At 27.3% G+C, this 19,812-nt stretch overlaps 2 protein-coding genes across 3 annotated transcripts in view; one reads left to right on the top strand and one right to left on the bottom strand.

Moving 5' to 3' along the window:
- Positions 1-19,812, bottom strand: part of LOC123260132 (elongation factor-like GTPase 1) — a 42,504-nt gene that overhangs the window by 4,339 nt on the left and 18,353 nt on the right. The window lies entirely within an intron of this gene.
- LOC123260135 (protein giant-lens) lies at positions 882-10,166 on the top strand. The gene is made up of 4 exons (XM_044721099.1): positions 882-1,253; positions 7,997-8,214; positions 9,596-9,767; positions 9,850-10,166. Exons 1-4 carry the CDS (start codon positions 1,002-1,004, stop codon positions 10,087-10,089), a joined length of 882 nt encoding a protein of 293 aa, XP_044577034.1. The 5' UTR covers positions 882-1,001; the 3' UTR covers positions 10,090-10,166.

Genomic DNA, 19,812 nt, shown 5'->3' on the forward strand with positions numbered 1-19,812 from the left:
TATATATAAAACATAAATACATGTTATATATCACATATTAAGGTGGGAGGAGTAAACACTTGTATTTATTCCTCGTCGAGCTAGCTCGGTCTTGCTCTGGTGGTTTGGTCTCCAGTAAAGGATAAAAATAAAAATGAAATAAAATAAAATAATAAGTTTTATAAGGAGAAGGGCGATACGAGATTGAGAGCAGGAGGCAAAGGGGATCCGATCGGGATAGTGATCGTGATCGTGATCAAGATCGTACGGTTACAGAAGATATAAGACTAAGGCTAAGACGAGGATGCAGGAGGATGAGGTGAGGTGGTACTCCGGAGTAGAGGTAAGCCAATGTGCTGGTGGTAGTGCTGGTGATGGTGGTGGTAGCTCTCTTACTTATACTCATACTCATACTTATACTAAACTTTGAGTTTCAGTCGTATTGAGGGACATAGTCGCTGAGAGAAACATAAAACTAAGTGGGGGCACCCATTCATGCTTTGCCTCTAGTCTACGACTCCAGTTCACCGCAGCATACCTTGGTGTATCCCGTGGGCGCCATTCGAAGCCCGGCACTCCACTCAGTTCTGTTCACCTACTACCTGTACGTTCTTACTCAACAACAACAACTAATAACTAACTGCTAACTATTGCTATTTAATAAATAAAATTAATCAGAATTTTTTGTTTTTTTAAAAAATTTAAATTTTAAGTGTCAAAATTTAAATTTCTTCACTTTGAATTTGAGTGATTGTTAAGAATTTAAAGCTAAAACGCGTATATAGTCTTCTTAATTTATTTTATAAAGTTTATAAAATTATTATTGGATTTTTTGTGTCAATAATTGAAAAAATATGAAATTTTAAACGGACTAGTGATGTGAAAAATTTTATATTAAATTGTGATGTGGACACTGACAACTTTGTGAATTTTTTTTATTGACATTGATATCTATTAAATTGTAAATTAGAATAATTTAATAACTGTTACGATATTTATTTTGGTTAAATTAATAATTAAAAATGAAGACTGTACTGAAAGCGGCGTTTTTATTGGGATTGTTGACGATAATCCGGAGCAGTGTTCTGAAGCTAGATGAAGAAAGCGAAGAATACTTGGGCGAGTACCTGTCGATAGATGACATCAGGTTCCTGATGGAGCTCAAGGAGTTCCGGAACGCGGCGATCGAGATCGACTTGGTTGATATTAAAAACAAGAAACATCGGCACACGCATCACGCGCACCAGAAGCCGAGGGTGCTCTATCAGATTGGGGTAAGAATTATGTTTTGATATCTCGGTTGTTGATTTTTGATTTTTATTTTAGGCTCACTTGTAATTTTAATGTTATTGTGTGATAATTTATGATCAGATATGGAGCGATAAGCAGGTTGTAAAAATGCAGGCGATGCATGATCGCCAAGTATGCTGTTGACCAATTTCCGGCTGAGTTGACTAGCGAACGAGTGGTATACTCAGCATGCACACGCGCCTTTTTTAGTCTTTAAACCGCTTGATTCAGCTGTTAAAAGCCACTTATTTTTCCGCCTACTATTTTTAAATTATCATTGGTAATCAGTAGATACTAATTTTGTGGTTTTATTATCAGGGGTGGGATTAGAAATTAGAGAATAATTCGAGTTTTTTTATTGTGGATTGTAGTATTGGTAGCACTTAAAAAATTTTTGATGAAAAAAATTTTGTTAAAAATTTGAGCTAATTATTAATTTGCTCTCAATTTTGGTTAAAAATTTAACTTTTTTAATTAATTTTTAACTATTTAAATTCTATAACTTGATTGAAAAAATTTTTTTTTAATGTCTCAATTAATTTTTAATTAAAAAAAAGATAGAAATCTCTTAATTTTGTTAAAGATGCATACTTGTACTTTTTTAAAAATTTTTTTTTTCATGTTTTTGTACTTGAAAGTTCATTATTTATTATAAAACCAAAAATATATATTTGTTTTTAAGAAAATCAAAATTTTTATTGCAATCTCTTGTTGCAAAAAAATTTTTAATTAAAATATGAGTTTTTAAAGATTAAAAAAAAATTTTTGAGTTCAATATTTTTTAATTTATCGCGAAAAAAAATTGCAATAATCTTTATTGTACCTGACTTTTTTAATAAATTTTAAATAAAGGAAAAAATTTTGTTTAATATAAGTCAAAAATAAAAAAAAAACAGTAATTACTTTTTTATCAGTAGCCACAAAGTCAAAAGTACCGATTTTTGAACAAAAAAAATTAAATTAAAACACTAAAAATAAAATGAATAAAAATTTTTCCAACGATCAAGAGTAGATTTTATAAAACGAACTAATAAAAAGGATATAAAGTAGTTGCGTCGCGATTATATGTGCAAGAAAGTAAAAATGATGTAGCCTTGGGCAAAGACTGGCGCCCACTCGCGACAATCTTAAATAACCTGTCGCGAAAGACGAAAGCAAAATGTGACTGTCGAGAAATCGTGATTGTTTATTTTACAAAAGAGTAAAAAAAACATAAATAAAACAAAAGTAGTAACAGTAGTAAAAAATAAAGATAATAATAACAATTAATGGCAAATGATAAATGTTTTATCATAAGTTATATTATTTGTTTTTGTTGATTAAAACAAGCCGGTATATTTTTATTTTATTGTATAGTTAAACGTCAGCTTTTATTTAGCCTTTAGCAATAAGTTGATCGACTTTGAGATTCCTGTGTAACCGTCATTTCCTCTTTAACTTGTAGGTATTATAAGTATAAGTACTTGAACGGTACTGCGAATAACAGTGTCTCCCCGCCTGCAGCTTTTTCTATATCCGCAATTTTAACTTTAATAATAATTCATAATTATCGCGCGACGGTGAGACGGTTAAATTGTCGGTTAACAAAAAAAAGGTATAATATATTTTATATATTAAATATATAAGGCTAAGCGGATGTTGTTTTACGTTTTTTGTCGATCGGCATAAGGGAAAAAAAAATCTTTTTGTTGTAGGATCCTTTTTTCGGGGAGAATTTTAAGGAGATTAAATTTAGTCATGGGTACTCGGTCATCTAGAACTTGATTGCTACTGCTTTGGCTACTGGAGCTTACAGGAGCTATGTTACACCGCTGGTGTGCTGCTACTGAATTCAACTCTGTTTATGTTGGGTGTTCCTGTATGTATAGTATATCGTATGTATATAGAATATACGAGTGCCAGGTGTCAGGTTCATTCAGTAATGCGGTTGTGAGAAAAGCGAGAGATGCGTGAGAACTTCCGGATCACTTTGGATTTTTTTCCGGTCGTCTATTATTGTATTTTAGTTTATTGTCACCTTCGGGACTTTGCTACCATTTTTACTTTGTTTGTCTAGAGTTATAGAGATCTTACTACCTTACTACCTTACAAGGAGCTTCACATTTTTATTTTTAGATCCGTTATCGAACCCACCTTCAATTGATACACCTATTTCCTTTTTGAAAGTTCTATTTTTTATTGTGTTTATTATTTCTTCATCAGATTGCTATTTTTGGTAATAATTTTACCAATCAACAGTATTTATTTATTTCCTTTTATACAACCCAACAGCCAAAAGGCCAATAACAGGGTCGATCTCTAAATAAGTTTACACAGATTACAAAGTATAAATTAAAATTAAGTGCGCTGTACTGCTAACATTTACAAAAGAGAAGTAATAAAACAAAAAATAAAAAGAGATTAAGAAAATACTGAAATATTTACAAATATTCCAAAAAATATATTATCATAATATAATAACAGTTTATTTTTTATTTTATTTCTATGATGAAAATTTTTTTCTTAGTAATAAATATTTCTTTGCTTTAAAAAATTGGTAATTATTTACAAGTGGAGACCATCTTATTTTTGGCCATATCTAAATGAGAAATTAACCTTTTTTAATTTTTTTTTATTCTGCTTGTTTTTACGGCACATTTATGATAAAAAATGTCGTGAAAAAAAAAAAAAATTAAGATTTCGACAGATTTTTTGCTTTCAAAAATTAAAAAAAAATTTTGGTTCTCATGTTTTTGGATAAAATTTCTATTTTATCTTTTTTCGATATATTTTTTTTTGAAAAGTACATAAAAAAAAAGAACAATTAAAAAAAAAAAAAAAAGTTGAATATCACAATTTCCTAAAAAATTTATAAATTTTTTTGAAAATTTGTAAAATTGTGGTAATCAATTTTGTTTATTTTTTATTTGTTCATTTTTTATGTAATTAAAAAAAAAATATGTCAATAAAATTAAATAGAAATTTCGTTCAAAAAAATGAAAATTAAAATGGTGGATCCCACTTGTAAATAATTACCAAAAAATTTTATTTTACTCAAGATTATTAGCCTTCATAAATATTTTTTTAGTAAAAAAAAAATCGTTTTCTACCCAAATATTGATTTTTTTTTGTAAAAAATTTGCATAATAATTTTTATTCATTCACAAACAAAACAATTTTAATTAATGAAATTAAAAAAATAATTAATTATTGCGCGTAATTTAATTCTTCTGAGTCACTATTATTTTTATTATATTAAATCCTCAAAATATATTACTCAATATCATTACAAACTTTTAGAAATAAAATTGTCCTATCTCAATTGAGAATTCTAAAAAAAAATTTTTTTTTTTGTTAATTTATGTCGAGTTTTTATGTAAAAATTATCCGTTGGATATCAAATAAAAGATTATGATCAATAGATGCTTATAATATTTTTTATGATTCATCTCTAAATGATTTATCATCTTTAAAAAAAACCCAATAAAATAAAATAAAATAAACATCTTTATATAAAATTTCTTCTTTTAATAAAAAAATACTAATTAAAAAGAAAAAAAATAATGAAAAAGTTTATCTAAAATTTCTTCCCGAGATTGAAGAAATGATTAAAAATTATAATTAAAATTTAGGTAACGAAAAATAAAAGTATTTATCGGTGAGTGAGATTATTAGCATGAGCCTACGCAATTGTTTCATTGACTGGGTGCATTGACAGGATTAATGGTACCTTCTCAATGGAAAGTATACGCGTACGGCACACTGGGAGCTCTATACTGTACTATGTACTATATGTTAGATGTATATATGTCGACATTTTTATTTATTTATTAAATATTTTTATTTAAAAACCGTCAATTGCCCGCAGTGAAAGCTATTGGAAAGTCTTTAGGTGTGCTTGTGATTCCTTATCTCCCACTCTTTATTTATCTTATTGTTATTATACCGTAATTACAGTAAGTGCTAAAGGTTGTGTGGTAACATATTAAAGACGGTACAAATGTCATTGAGCCAGGATTATGCCAGAATAAATTTAAATAAAAATCCTTGTTACATAATTTATCGGTTTTTATAGTTAAAGCTAAAAACGCTCAGCATAATTATAATAAAAATAAATAAATAAAATAAACTACGTAAATAAACCGGAAGTCGTTTGTAAGTCCGAGAAAAATTCTTGCTAAAGTCGTAATTACTGCTTTAGGTAAAAAATATAAAGAAAAAAAAACGTTTTACTGAAATAATAATAAATTATCAGGCCTCCTGAGGTTCGACTTGTATCGAGACGAGATTTTCGGATTAGGTACGTCTAACGTCTAGCCGAGAGTAAAAAGAAATAATAATAGTTAAAAAAAACTATCCATTTCCGGCATCGTAGTAGAAAACTCGTAATCTCTTAGTATGGAGCTTTTTGTTAATTCATAAATTCCTTCCTGTGCCCCTTATTCCTCTTCCCTCTTCCTTCTTTACTTTTTTACCTTCCCCTTTTTCCAGGACTAAAAGGAACTTTAATAATTATAATAATAACGATGTCGGGAGGAAAAAACCAACGAAAAATCTGTAATCACGAAACCGACACAGGAACTTGAGAAAATATATTAAAGAACAAAAACTACCAGGGAAAATTTGTTATTTATTTATATTTTTACTATGTATGGAGAATATCGAGATGGAATTACTAAATTTTGTTATTACTGACCGTCTTTTTTTTTTTGAGCGGCTATTTTAATATTTTATTGCAAAATAAAATGGCCAGTTTACTTCACGCGGTAAATTTAATTCTACACAGAAAGAAAAATTTCTTGACCGGAGAACAAATTTCTTGGCTCGAGAAAATTTTCGGGTGCCTGAAGGAAGACCGAAGTTGTGTTGGCCGAAGTAAAAATTTTTCTTGAAATTCTATTCTTGGTGGAGGTCATTTTTTCTTAATTCAAATTATAATAAATACTTGATACAATAAATTTTTATATTTGATCAAGATTTTTAGATACTTTAAGGAAGCAGTGTCACCTACTTCAGCTGAGAAAAAAATTTTCTCACCTTGAGAAAATTTTTCTCTTGAATATTTGATACCCATTTTATATTATTTTAGCGTGCAATTATACATATTGAATGAAAAAAAAAATAATTCAATATTTTATCTTCCCATTTGACATGTTAATCAATAAAAATATCAATGAAAATTTACTTCTATCTTTATATTTAATTTTTTGGAGCAAAAGACTGAATTTTCTCAAAACAAGAAAATTTACTTCTATCAAAAACTAAATTTTTTGGAGCAAGAGGCTGAATTTTCTCAAAACAAGATTTTCTTGACTTAAATCAATTTTCTTGGATCAAGATACGTATTTCTTAAAGCAAGATAATTAATTTTGTTGGAATAAGTGAAATTTCTTGTGTCAAAAAAAAATTTTTTTTTGCTCAAGAAAATAATTAGGAAGAAAAATATTTTCTTGGCTCAAGTGAACCTTTTTTTCTGCGTAATTTTGAAGAACTTAATCTTCTTGATCTGAGCAGAAAAATTCTTTAACTAATAAATTTTCCTTGATTTAAGGAAATTTTACTTGATTCAAGACAATTATCCTCTTCAAAATTATTTTCTTGATTCAAGAATTCTTCTCTAGAATCAAGTTAATTTTTTTTTTCAGTGTAGCGATCATAAGACTAATAATAATTAATTTTTAGTTAAAAGTGATATTTTTATTACTATGTCTTCTTGAGTAATATTTAAATTTATGTAAGCTGACATATATTTTGTTATGTAAAGTCTAATATTTAAAATGAGATAATTATCTTTAAATTAAAATCTCAATAGTAATTTTAACCCATATTTTTTGTAAAGCTTCCGTATAAAAAAAAAAAAAAACCATAAAAAAGAGGATGAGTAAAAAAAATAAATGATAATAGTAGAAAAATGATGATAAATAGTTGTAGTTGGTAGTAATAGAGTAAAGAAAAATAAAAATAAAAAAAGATATTTATCTTTAAGAGGGATCGTCTTGAGGAGGAAACTGTTGACTGGCTTCCGTCAAGGTCCAAGGGATTTCACAGGTAAAAACGTAAAAAGCCATTCGAACGGATAAGTGCTGAAGAGTTGTCTATAGGTATGTGTTTTTGGTATGGGTGCAGATATATATCTATACTGGCAAGATGTACCAACAATGAATGAGCAACGTGTAGTGGTATGGCTGGAGATGACGAGGTAGAAGTAAAAGGAGGCTCGCTTAGCTCGTATGGCTTGATAACGCGGGATTAAAAGTTTGCCAAGTTGAGTAGGCATGGCAAAAACCTATATTTTGATTTGATTCGTAATCTCTTGGAGCAAAGCAAAGCAAAGGAGGAAGCACGTGGTGGCGATGGTTGTGATGGTGATGTCGCTTTTGTGACGTGGGGAGTGGGCTCGTCCGGTTTATTCTCGAGCAGACTTCCGCTATTTCTCGAAGGAAGCGTATTCACCCATTATTTCACTAACGGCGGACACTAATTTGCCTCTCTAAAAGCTGATCTCAACAGAGTTTTAGTGGTAGAGCAAAGAAATATTTATCGCATACGGTTATTGATGCTGATGATGATACTGTGGATCAATATCCTCGATTCCGGCTCTGTATTGCTCTTCCGTTCCCATTTCCGAGCACTTAGATGTAGAGTAATACAACATTTCTCATTCTTCATCTTGTCTTGGAAATTTCATCTTTTATATGTTTATACAGAGGAAGTTTATGCTAATTTAGTTTTTTTTTTTTTTTTGCAGAGCAGCGAAAAAGAGCTGCCAGAGTGTACGAAGAACGAAGTCTGCAGCAAAGTTGACCTCTACGGCACCCCCTGGGTCGAGAGACAGTGTAGATGTCCGGAAGGACATAGTTGTCCGAAAAGCCTTCATGCTACTGATGGACACACGATAGTGGATAAAACCAGACAGTACAAGCTCTGCGAGCCTGTTAAGAGACTGCCTATTTGTCGGTACTTCAAGTAAGTACCGATTATTTCATTACTATTAATAGAGATCAATTAATGAAAGCCTTTCATTCTGATTTTAAAGTACGCCAATTACTTCCCTTGCTTACACTTTTATGTTATTGTTGCTTTTATTCTCTCCGACACTCGTCTTTATTGGGGATAATTTTGTTGTAGATATTTTCAATTGGTCATTAACTATTATTTTAAATTGGATTTAAATTTAAGACGTTTTTTTTTTCACTGGTATACATTTTAGTATTCAGGTGATAATTTATTCATTCATTCATACGTCTTTAAATTTATTATATAAGTCCGATTAAATAATGATTTCTGTTAAATTGCACTGTACTTTCTTAACTATTTACGTTTTTAAAGATATATAAGCTCATCTTGATGTTACACTCATCAAGAGCTTTCATTTGAATACCCACATGCATTTTTATATATTTTTCATACATACATATACATAATATATGTAAATATATGAAAAATTCATGTGGGTACTCAAATGAAAGGGCTTGATGAGTGTAATGTCGGGGTGAGCTTATATCTTTAAAAATGTCAATATTTCTCAAAATAAAGGGTCATTTCTTAATTATGTTAAATTGCACTGTACTTTGTTAACTATTGACATTTTTAAGGATATAAGCTCATCCCGATTTTACACTCATCAAGAGCTTTCATTTGAGTACCCACATGCATTTTAATATATTTTTCATATATACATATATATATAATATATAAAATATATGAAAAATTGATGTGGGTACTCAAATGAAAGGTCTCGATGAGTGTATACACATTATATTATAATATCGGGATGTGCTTATATCTTTAAAAATGTCAATAGTTCACAAGATACAAGGTTATTTCTCAATTATGGATCTAAAGATAGAGATTTTTAGAGATAGAGCATTTTTAAATGCAGCCTGTAAATTCAAATCAAGATCTTTGCAATGATACTAAATTTCACTAAAAAAAACCAATTTTATTTGCTTATTCTCTTAATAATATAGATTATATTAATCAGTTCTTTCGACAAAAAAAAATTCTTCATACAAAACTACATTTTCAAAAATTTTCAAGAATGTACGTTCTTGTGTCAAGAATATAAATTTTTATCCACATATAATTTTTTGACTCAAGAATTGTTTAAATTGTATCATTTAAATTTATTTTTAAAGAAGAATATCAAAATATTTGACTTTATTATAATTGCTAAATAGACAAATAGCTTAATTTGAATTGAATAAAAATTACATTGATCAATTCAGTAAATTCTTCAGACAAGAAAATGTATTTTAAATAATTATCAAAAATATATATAATTGCATCAAAAATTAATATATTATTAAACTATAAAAATTACTCATAAGAATTTTCAATTTTTCAGAGATGTAACGTGGACATTAGCACCAGGCAGTGGTCCCAGAAATACAACAATCCAAAAAATCAACTGTCGCTGTCGACCTGGCAGTGTTCCGTACCTTGTCAAAAGACAGCCGCACAGAACTTCTGATGGAAGTCCTAATTTTATTTATTCCTTCGCTTGTTCACCTCAAAGCGTAAGTGATAATTTATTTATTCTTAACTTAATTAAGATAATCTAACGATTCAAATTAAAAAAAATTATTGTAAATATTACAGAGAATTCGTTGCCAAGAAAAAGAACCCTGTCGCTTATTTACAGTCCGGAAAAGACACAGTACGCAATTAGAAGAAGTAGTTGCGTCTCCATTGTGTCAGTGTTCGATGGGCAGCCGTTGTCCGAAAAAGCACACTGATCTTGGATCAATACCAGCGAGTTCTTATTCAGGATACGAATTGAAAATCTTCAGCGGTTACTGCGTACCAACGCATCATAACGAGCCGATGTATGTTGTGTGAAGTCAATAATTGCAATATAATTAATATTATTTTAAATATTAAAATTCAGGTATAAATTATGATGAATTAATTTAATATAAGTAAAAAGTAATTATTTGATAATTCTATTTGTATAGTTTAAAAGTTATTAAATTTATCAAGATAAATTTTATTAATTTATCCGAGACAAGACGTTATTTATTTGATTTCGTCGTCTCACACTTGTTGTATACACTTTATACTTATTTTGATGAATTTATATTTATTATTATTATTATTATTATTATTATTATTATTATTATTGATATTAATTAATGCTGAGCTGATTGAATGATTGTGTTCTAATTAATAACGGTGTATATTTTACAAGTGATGAGTTACCATAGATTGAAACAACGAGTGAATTTCGCGATCTATTTCACCGACAGTAGGAGATTTACTAAGCTTCGTAAAAGAAAATATTTTATAAGATAAATCTCAAGTGAAAGGAGTTGAAGATAAAGTCGGTATTGATTCTTATTTATAATTTTTTAATCAATAATTTTTTAATTTAATTATTGAACCCATCTATGGAATTTTTAAATATATTGTAAATGATTTAATTTATTTTTAAATATTTCTTCTTTATCATTTTAGTATTACTAATTAAATAATTCGCAATTGATAATTTATTTTTAAAGACGTCTATCGGATTAATTTAATATCGATTTAAAAGTATATTTATATATTTTTTTATATTATTAATATTATATCATGGACGCGTATTATTATTTATATTTTTAATCTATCAATTGTTAATTATTAAAACAAGATTACAATTCTTTAAATCCACGCCATTTTAAATGTTTAACAGTTAATTGTATATATTTTTATCTTGCCTTATATTTAATAATGAACATTTATTATTATTACAATTAATAATTATTACTATTATTATTATTATTATTATTATTAGTTTGTAATATTAATTAGGCAGTATTGATTTTTACATCGACACCAAACATGTTTGTATAATGTTTTCTTGTATTAAATAAAAATATATGAAGTTTTTAATAAAATAAAATTTTTTCAATTAAATCATTCTTTTTTTTATTTATTTTAATGATTAAGATTTACTGGAAAACTTGCAGTCACTATGTGACTGCCGTAATTTGTGAACTATAAATAAATAAAATTTTGCTTTATTAAATAATGACTTTTGTTAAACTGCACTGTACTTTCTTAAATATTGACATTTTTAAAGATATAAACTCATCTCGATGTTACACTCATCAAGAGCTTTCATTTGAGTACCCACATGCATTTTGATATATTTTTCATATATACATATATATATTATACATAAATATATGGAAAAATTGATGCGGGTACTCAAATGAAAGGTCTCGATGAGAATAACATCGAGATGAGCTTATATCTTTAAAAATGTCAATAGTTCACAAGATATTTGTTAAATTGCACTGTACTTTCTTAAATATTGACATTTTTAAAGATATAAGCTCATCTCGATGTTACACTTATCAAGAGTTTTCATTTGAGTACTCACATGCATTTTGATATATTTTTCATAAATCACATATATAATATATATATAAATACATATATACATATATAATATATATATATATATATGTATATATGTATTTATATATATATATATATAAAATATATGAAAAATTGATGTGGGTACTGAAATGAATGGTCTCGATGAGTGTAATGTCGGGGTGAGCTTATATCTTTAAAAATGTCAATAGTTCACAAGATACAAGGCCATTTCTTAATTATATATCTAGAAATAGAGCATTTTCGAATGTAGCCTAAGTACTTATCATAAATTGACTATTGGTGAGAATGATATGAAATCTTGAAAAAGCATAAATTCAAATCAACACTTTTCCAACGATACCAAATTTAATCATAAAAACCCATTTTATCATATAAATACACTGGCCAAAAAATTTTGCTTATTCTCTTAATAAAATAGATGATAATAAATTAAAAAAATTTTATTTTTTCAATTTAGATTTTTATTTTCAAAGTTTTGAATTTTTTTTTTTAATAGTTAAAACACAGTTATGAAAATTTTTGTAATTCACATTTTTTTTTATTTAACAAGACTGAGAATAAAAAGATAACAATTCAAAGTAAATAGATCAATTTGAAATATTTTATAGCAGGATAACCAGAAATACTTATTTAAAAAATTTATGGAATTGTTATCTTTTATTCCCAAGCTTCTTAGATGGATACTGAAAATAAAAGCAATTTCAATAATTTGCATTGAATTTTAAAAATTTCTTTTTATTTTTATAGAATAATTTTAGTATTAAATATTATTTAAATACTAATTTTGCAAATTATTTTCCAATTTTTCGACAAATTTTAATATTATGCTATGAAATTATTCTGCGAACTCATGAATAAATTTATGAAAAAAGAAAAAAATAAGTATTGGAAATTTCCACGCAAACATATGTTACACACTTCGAAAGTGAAGCGTTGAAGTGGTTATTACACATATGTTTATGTGTGTTAAGATAAATGCCCATATTCACGTCAAAAGAGATGTTAACTGAGAAGTAATTCCAGTGTATATAAAAATAAAAGATTGTTGAACATATTTCTTCTTGAATACTTATATCCTCATTTATGTTACATTTATTTTCGCGCTTTAATTGAATTTTAAGCACCCACAAATTTGCAATAATTAAAACCGTAAAAAATATAAGAGATCCTCGACATAGAAAATTATTTAATAAATATTTCTAGATGCTTTGAAAAAAATCTAACAATTTAAATTTAATCATTATTATTATTATTTAAATCGATCAATCATAACGCTATAAATTTTCGATAAAATTCAAATTCACAAGTTATGACAGTGCATAATAAAAATTACGGTAAGAAAATTCTTTGATCAATCACTGTAAACTTACTCATCGTGCACGAGGATTACATGCACGAGTTATTTTATTGCTCATGGAATCCTGTGTAGAGAAATGATACACTTTAATTGCTCAATTTTATGCACCTGATAATTACAGTTCAATCTACAATAATAATTATTATTGAACGTGAGCATTTTTACCTGCCAATTTCACTGTTCAAGTGTATTAATTACCATCTCTTCGATAATTATATGAGTATAACGTGTACCGTAAGTACATCTAATTATATCATGTGATTAGTTATTAAGTATTTTATTATTCTAGTAAACTAAACTAAAACTTTTTATTTTGGATCAATTCAATAGCGCAATCTGATTTAAACTTTTTCTCATATACAGTAAAAAATTTTGCGTTATTGCGCTAAAAAAATTTTGTGTTAAAAATTTTTATGTTAAATATTTAACCCGTAGTGGTCATTATGGGTCTAGATAACCCGAGGCAATTTTTGAGTTGCTTTTGCTTCGAAGATATCATTCAAAATGCTATCTGTGGTAACATCTATTATTGTTTGAAGATTTTTTGAGATTCATGGAAATTTACAATTTCAATTGCACAAATCAATATACTTTTTGAAAAGCTCGACATGACACCACTTTTTTTTCAAAGTATGCGATGTCCGGAGTAAAACCCCGGAGGTCATTTTCATTTATCTTAAAAAATGAAGTTTTTAATAAAAAGTCAAATTTTTCGAAATTTGACTTTCTCGCATTTTTTATTTATAATTAAACAATTAAAAAAAAATTAAAAAACAATTGAGTTATTCAACGGAAGTGTTAAGAATTACTCTCATGTACGGCTCGAGTGAAAATATTGAAAAGAACGTAAGTAGCAACAATTTTTTCCGTGCATGAGGTCAACTAGACCCAGTATGACCACTACGTTATATTTAAGAAGTGTGACCACTATGGGTTAACAATTTTTTGTATTAATTTAACAGAATATATTTTAAATTTACACATAAAAGTGTTAAATATTTAACACTAAGTTTTTTGACGCAATGACGCAAAATTTTTTACTGTGTACACAGAAAGAAAAAATTCTTGTTTTTAAGGTAAATTTCTTCGGCTGAAGAAAATATTAAGGAAGATTTAACATTTCTTGAATGAAGTTAAAATTTTTTTAATATAGTCAAATTTTATTAAGTCAAAAAAACTTATTTTTCTTCAAAATAACTTTAAAATTTTCTTAGCGCAAGTAATTCTTCATTTCTGTGTAGTTACAACTTTTAACTTATACTAAATGTACAATTTAACAATCCGCATTAACCTAAACAATTATTTATTACATCACGGATGCGAATAAGTTGTAAGTACACATACGAAGTTACTTTTTTCTGTGTATTAAAATAATGCCGCTCTTTATAAAACTGGTACGTGTGAATCCTTATAAATCCGTAAGTGTGAATATGATCGGATCATTTTCCACTATAAATATATATATATATAGAACAACGAGTATATTAAAGTGTTTGGAGAAGTGTTAAGGTATGACGAAGAGTCAAAAGAAAATAATATATTGGATACTACAGATGAGAGTTGTCTGTGGGAATGTTTCGGTCCATCAACCCTCTGTAGAATTCTTTACCGCAATCAGTATGTTCCATCAACCGTATCTGATAACTGTACACATAAATATTTTTTATCGAATCATTTTCTTTTGTTTTATCATCATCATCATCATCATCATATTTATTATTGACGAATAAAATTTCTTTACGATCGATATATTGCATATTATACAATAACTACATATAATATAATTCATAGATTTTGATTTTAATTTAATAAATTTATACTTATGTTTATGTATTTACCATCACTTATTCTATACATTACATATCTCACAGTAACCACACGATAACAAACAATAATTACCAATAAGTGGAGAGCAATATCGAGGTAATCCTCTTTAATGTTGTATTATTTGTTATTAATGTTGATAGTTATAAATAATAATAACAAAAATAATTAAAACCCAGATATTAAGAATTAAGTGTTGAATTGAGTACTTTTTTCAGTTGTTTGATTTAAAAGTATAAACAATAAATAATAATCAACAGATAATGATGATGAGGATTAAAGTGTAGTCAATATGTGATGTACATTTTGTATGAATATATGTATATATGTATAGGAAAGCAATCTCTTTTGTGAGACCCGTAATTGCGAACAAAGAACGAGAGAAACACCGAGAAAAAGCTGCTTGATTATATTAGTGTTGTGTTGAGCTTGCTACTACTGTAATACTGATGTACTGAGCAAGTATAAGTGTAAGTATAAGGATAAGTACACTTTACTAGATTTACTAGAGGAATAGACAGAGACAGTGCGGGGGCGCTTGGGATTCTCTCACAATCAGGCAATTTCTCCTGGCCTTCTTATTTTTCATTCTTTCTTCTTTCATTTCTTGTATTAATTTTTTCGATGGATTTATTATTTACAATTTTATTTAATCTTCCGTGAATTTTTAAAAAATATAATTATTATTATTATAATAATAATGAACTTTTTAAAATTATTATTATTGTACTGGCAAAAAATGCCCTTGAAGATGCCACTTGTGAAGTTGAAATAAATAAAGTGATTCAGAGATGCTTCAGCACTTTCCTATTATATTGATTGCTTCACTTGAGTGTACTCGATATAATAGTAGAAAGTCATGCACGGTGTCCCGTAACCTCCGGGGGGCTCATTTCATTTTTACGTCATTACTTTTTTTTTTAATATTTTTACTTTAACATTCTTGAGATTTTCCCTCAAGTCGTTTTATAGATACGACGTTTAATTATTCGATTGGAATTTTATAGATTTGTTAGCAGTTATGATTACATATTTTATCAAGTAAATAACTACGAGGCTGTTAAATCAACTGAAAAATTTGTTTACAACCCAATAAATTAGTAAAGTGGTCTGTAAAAATTTTTAAAGGATTTTTTAACTGTAAAAATTTATTTTTATTATAACTCAATGAATTTTCTTTTAATTTTACGGGTGAATTATTTTTTATAGTTCATTTCAATTAAATGCGTTAGCAGTTTAACTGATATAAAAATTCCTGTAAAAAATTAAACTAATTAAATTTTTTAGCTATATATCTTATTACATTTTGACGGACATCTAATTATTCTGCGGTAATTGCAAGTTGGAGGAAAAAAAAAGTACGGTTTTAAATTTTGTTTTAAATTAAATTCTCAAGTATTTTCTTAGGATAGATTTCAAACTATCTAATAAGGAATATTAATGATTCTTGTTTTTTTTTAATCTATAATTTTATTTATTTATTTATTTTACGCTAAGCGGCAAAAAGTTTTTTATTGCAAAAAATTGTTTTTTATTCCCCATGAAAAAAAAATATATGTCGAAATACATAAAAAATATATAAATTATGTATAGTAAATATATTTTTAATAACTAACTTTTGGCCGATTATCATATATATTTTATACACTTCAAATATATTTTAGATATATTCAAAATATATTTTTTTTATATTTCGACGGCCTAATTAGCAATTGATCTAACTCCTTATTTTGTAGAGGGTGATTTTTTAACATTTCGATGTATAGTAATAGTTTAATTATAAATTATTTAAATGATCCAAACCAAAATATTATACCTCTATTAAATATTAAATGATTTTTTAAAGTAATAATAAATTTTTAATTAATTGTTTTTTCGTACAAATGGAAGACTTTCTAAAATGGAAGACAAATTGCTAATTAGAATTTCGATTTTTAGCTATGTATTTTTTGAATATATTTAAAATATATATGAAAATCGGCCAAAAGTTAGTTATTAAAAATATATTTACTATACATATTTTTTATAGATTTTTAATATATTTAAAATATATTTCAACATGTTTTTTTTTTTTTTTTTTTTTTCATGGGGGATTATAATAAAATAATACAACAAATTAAAATTTTTGCAAACCAATTACAAAAAAATTTTTCATTTATAAAATTTAAAAAATTCAAAAAAATAATAAATCCATATTATCACTATTTACTTTCAACAAAAAAATTCAATTAAACCTCTATAAAATGAGAAATAAAAATGCTGACCAACAATTACTTAAAAAAAAAAAGCTCGCAAAAACGCGGAGAATATCAATTAACATCAAAACTAATTGAAATACCAACAATTAACGATGTTATTTCAACCTACAATTCCATGATTAATAAAAAAGCAATTCTTTGTTCGAATCCAATTGTCCGTATAAACACAAAGGTGCGGTGACTATTATATATACATATACATCTATATATTATAGCAAATAGCAAAAGAACAATGAAGAACCGAGTATCAAATATGTAGAGCATCAATATTGATAATATAAAATGGGATCAAGATGCTGCGATGAGAAGAGAGAAGAGATGGTGTACTGGTTGATGCTGGTGATGCTGGGAGGTAAATAAGGTAGGCAAGGCATTTACATTATATTAATGCAGATAAGATGAATTTCAATAGACCCCTAAAGTCACACGTTACACTTACTAGAGCCTTAACTGGTCTTGGATGGATCTTGGATGGACGTTATCGAGTTATCCCGTATCGATGGATTGATACTTCCTATTCCTTGCAAGCTAAAGCATCCTATCATAGTCAGTATAGTTCGCCGCTTATATTTATATTAGTGGTTAATATATGTATGTATGGTATACATTATACATTACATGTTAGTTTGCTTAACATTAACATCTGGCAACTAGTTCCAAGTTCCAGTCTCAGTCCGCATCTGGGCCAACCTGTCCACTACTACACACCTCACACCACGCTAAGTACTTCTAATAAGAAGTTATACCATGCATACATTTATTTAATTATTTTGATTTATTTTATATTGAATACATGCAAGGTTTAGGTTATAGAATAAAAAATCTATGTATATTATATTATATGCGCATATTCCTCAGCTATCACTACACATGGAATAATTATTATCCAGCGGTTTTATAACGAGGCCTATACTGTCCCGTATTTTCTGTGCCAAAGAAAGTATCATCCTTCATCAAATGATGCGCTCATTTGTTGGCATACAGTCATTCTACTAGTCATTCCTGGTATCTTTATGTTATATACATTACATTTGTAAATAATCAACTTAACTATTTACTATTCGTTAACTTGGTACACTTGATCATTTTGTATTAACTCATGTATCTTTGGTTATTTAGCTACTTGCTTATTGATATTATTATTATTATTGCTGTTACAATTATAAGAACTTGCCATTTTAATAATAACTACCAGCCTTGCAGTAACTATGTTACTGCCGTTACTTGTGTACTATAAATAAATAAAATTTTGTTTTATTGAATAATAACTTTTGTTAAATTGCATTGTACTTTCTTAAATATTGACATTTTTAAAGATACAAGCTCATCCTGATGTTACATTTATCGAGAGCTTTCATTTGAGTACCCACATGCATTTTTATATATATATATATAATATATATAAATATATAAAAAGTTATATACTATATATATAATATATATAAATATATGAAAAATTATATATTACATATATATAATATATATAAATATATGAAAAATTGATGTGGGTACTCAAATGAAAGGTCTCGATGACTGTAATGTCAGGGTGAGCTTATATCTATAGAAATATCAATAGTTTACAAGATATTTGTTAAAATGCCCTGTACTTTCTTAACTATTGACGTATTTAAAGATATAAGCTCATTCTGATGTTACACTCATCGAAACCTTTCATTTGAGTACCCACATGCATTTTGATATATTTTTCATATATACATATATATATAAATATATAAAATATATGAAAAATTGATGTGGGTACTCAAATGAAAGATCTCGATGACTGTAATGTCGGGGTGAGCTTATATCTTTAAAAATGTCAATAGTTCACAAGAAATTTGTTAAAATGCCCTGTACTTTCTTAAATATTGACGTTTTTAAAGATATAAGTTCATCCTGATGTTACACTCATCGAGAGCTTTCATTTGAGTACCCACATGCATTTTTATATATTTTTTATATATACAATATATACAATATATATACAATATATATAAATATATGAAAAAAATTATGTGGGTACTCAAATGAAAGGTCTTGATGAGTGTATCATCGGGATGAGCTTATATCTTTAAAAATGTCAATAGTTCACAAAATACAAGGTCATTTCTTAATTATGTATCTAGAGATAGAGAATTTTTGAATGCAGCCTAAATACTTTTCATCATAAATTGACTATTGAGGATGATATAAAATCTTGAAAAGGCACAAATTCAAGTCATGACCTTTGCAATGGCACTAAATTTCACTAAAAAAACCGATTTTATCATATGACTATTCTGGGCACAAAATTTTTCTTGTTCTCATAATAATATAGATAATAATAATAGTATTTTTAGAATTATATTGATATATGTGTAAGTGAGTGTTTAATATGCAAGTGTGTGAGTGGTTGATGACTGGGCTCAGCCGTGTAAATTTATGCATGTATATTGACGTTATACCTGTTGCTGGGAAACTAAACTTCAATATACTTATCATGATCATTTTTTTTTTATTATTATAAAACTATGCGCGTACTTATACTTACTCGAGTAGTCAAGCTATATATATTAATATATAACCCGTTAATACTTTGCATAAAAGAGCTTGAGGCTTGAACATACTCAGCCAGTTGGTCAAATTGTGGTTTCATAAAACAAATCCATTGCTAATCGTCATTAGACGTATAAAAATCGAGGAAAAAAAATTAGGGCAGGATTTTCACTTTTAAGTGGGTAAACTTAGAAATTTGTCATT

Source organism: Cotesia glomerata, linkage group LG2 (assembly GCF_020080835.1).
Source record: "Cotesia glomerata isolate CgM1 linkage group LG2, MPM_Cglom_v2.3, whole genome shotgun sequence".
Lineage (NCBI taxonomy): Eukaryota > Metazoa > Arthropoda > Insecta > Hymenoptera > Braconidae > Cotesia > Cotesia glomerata.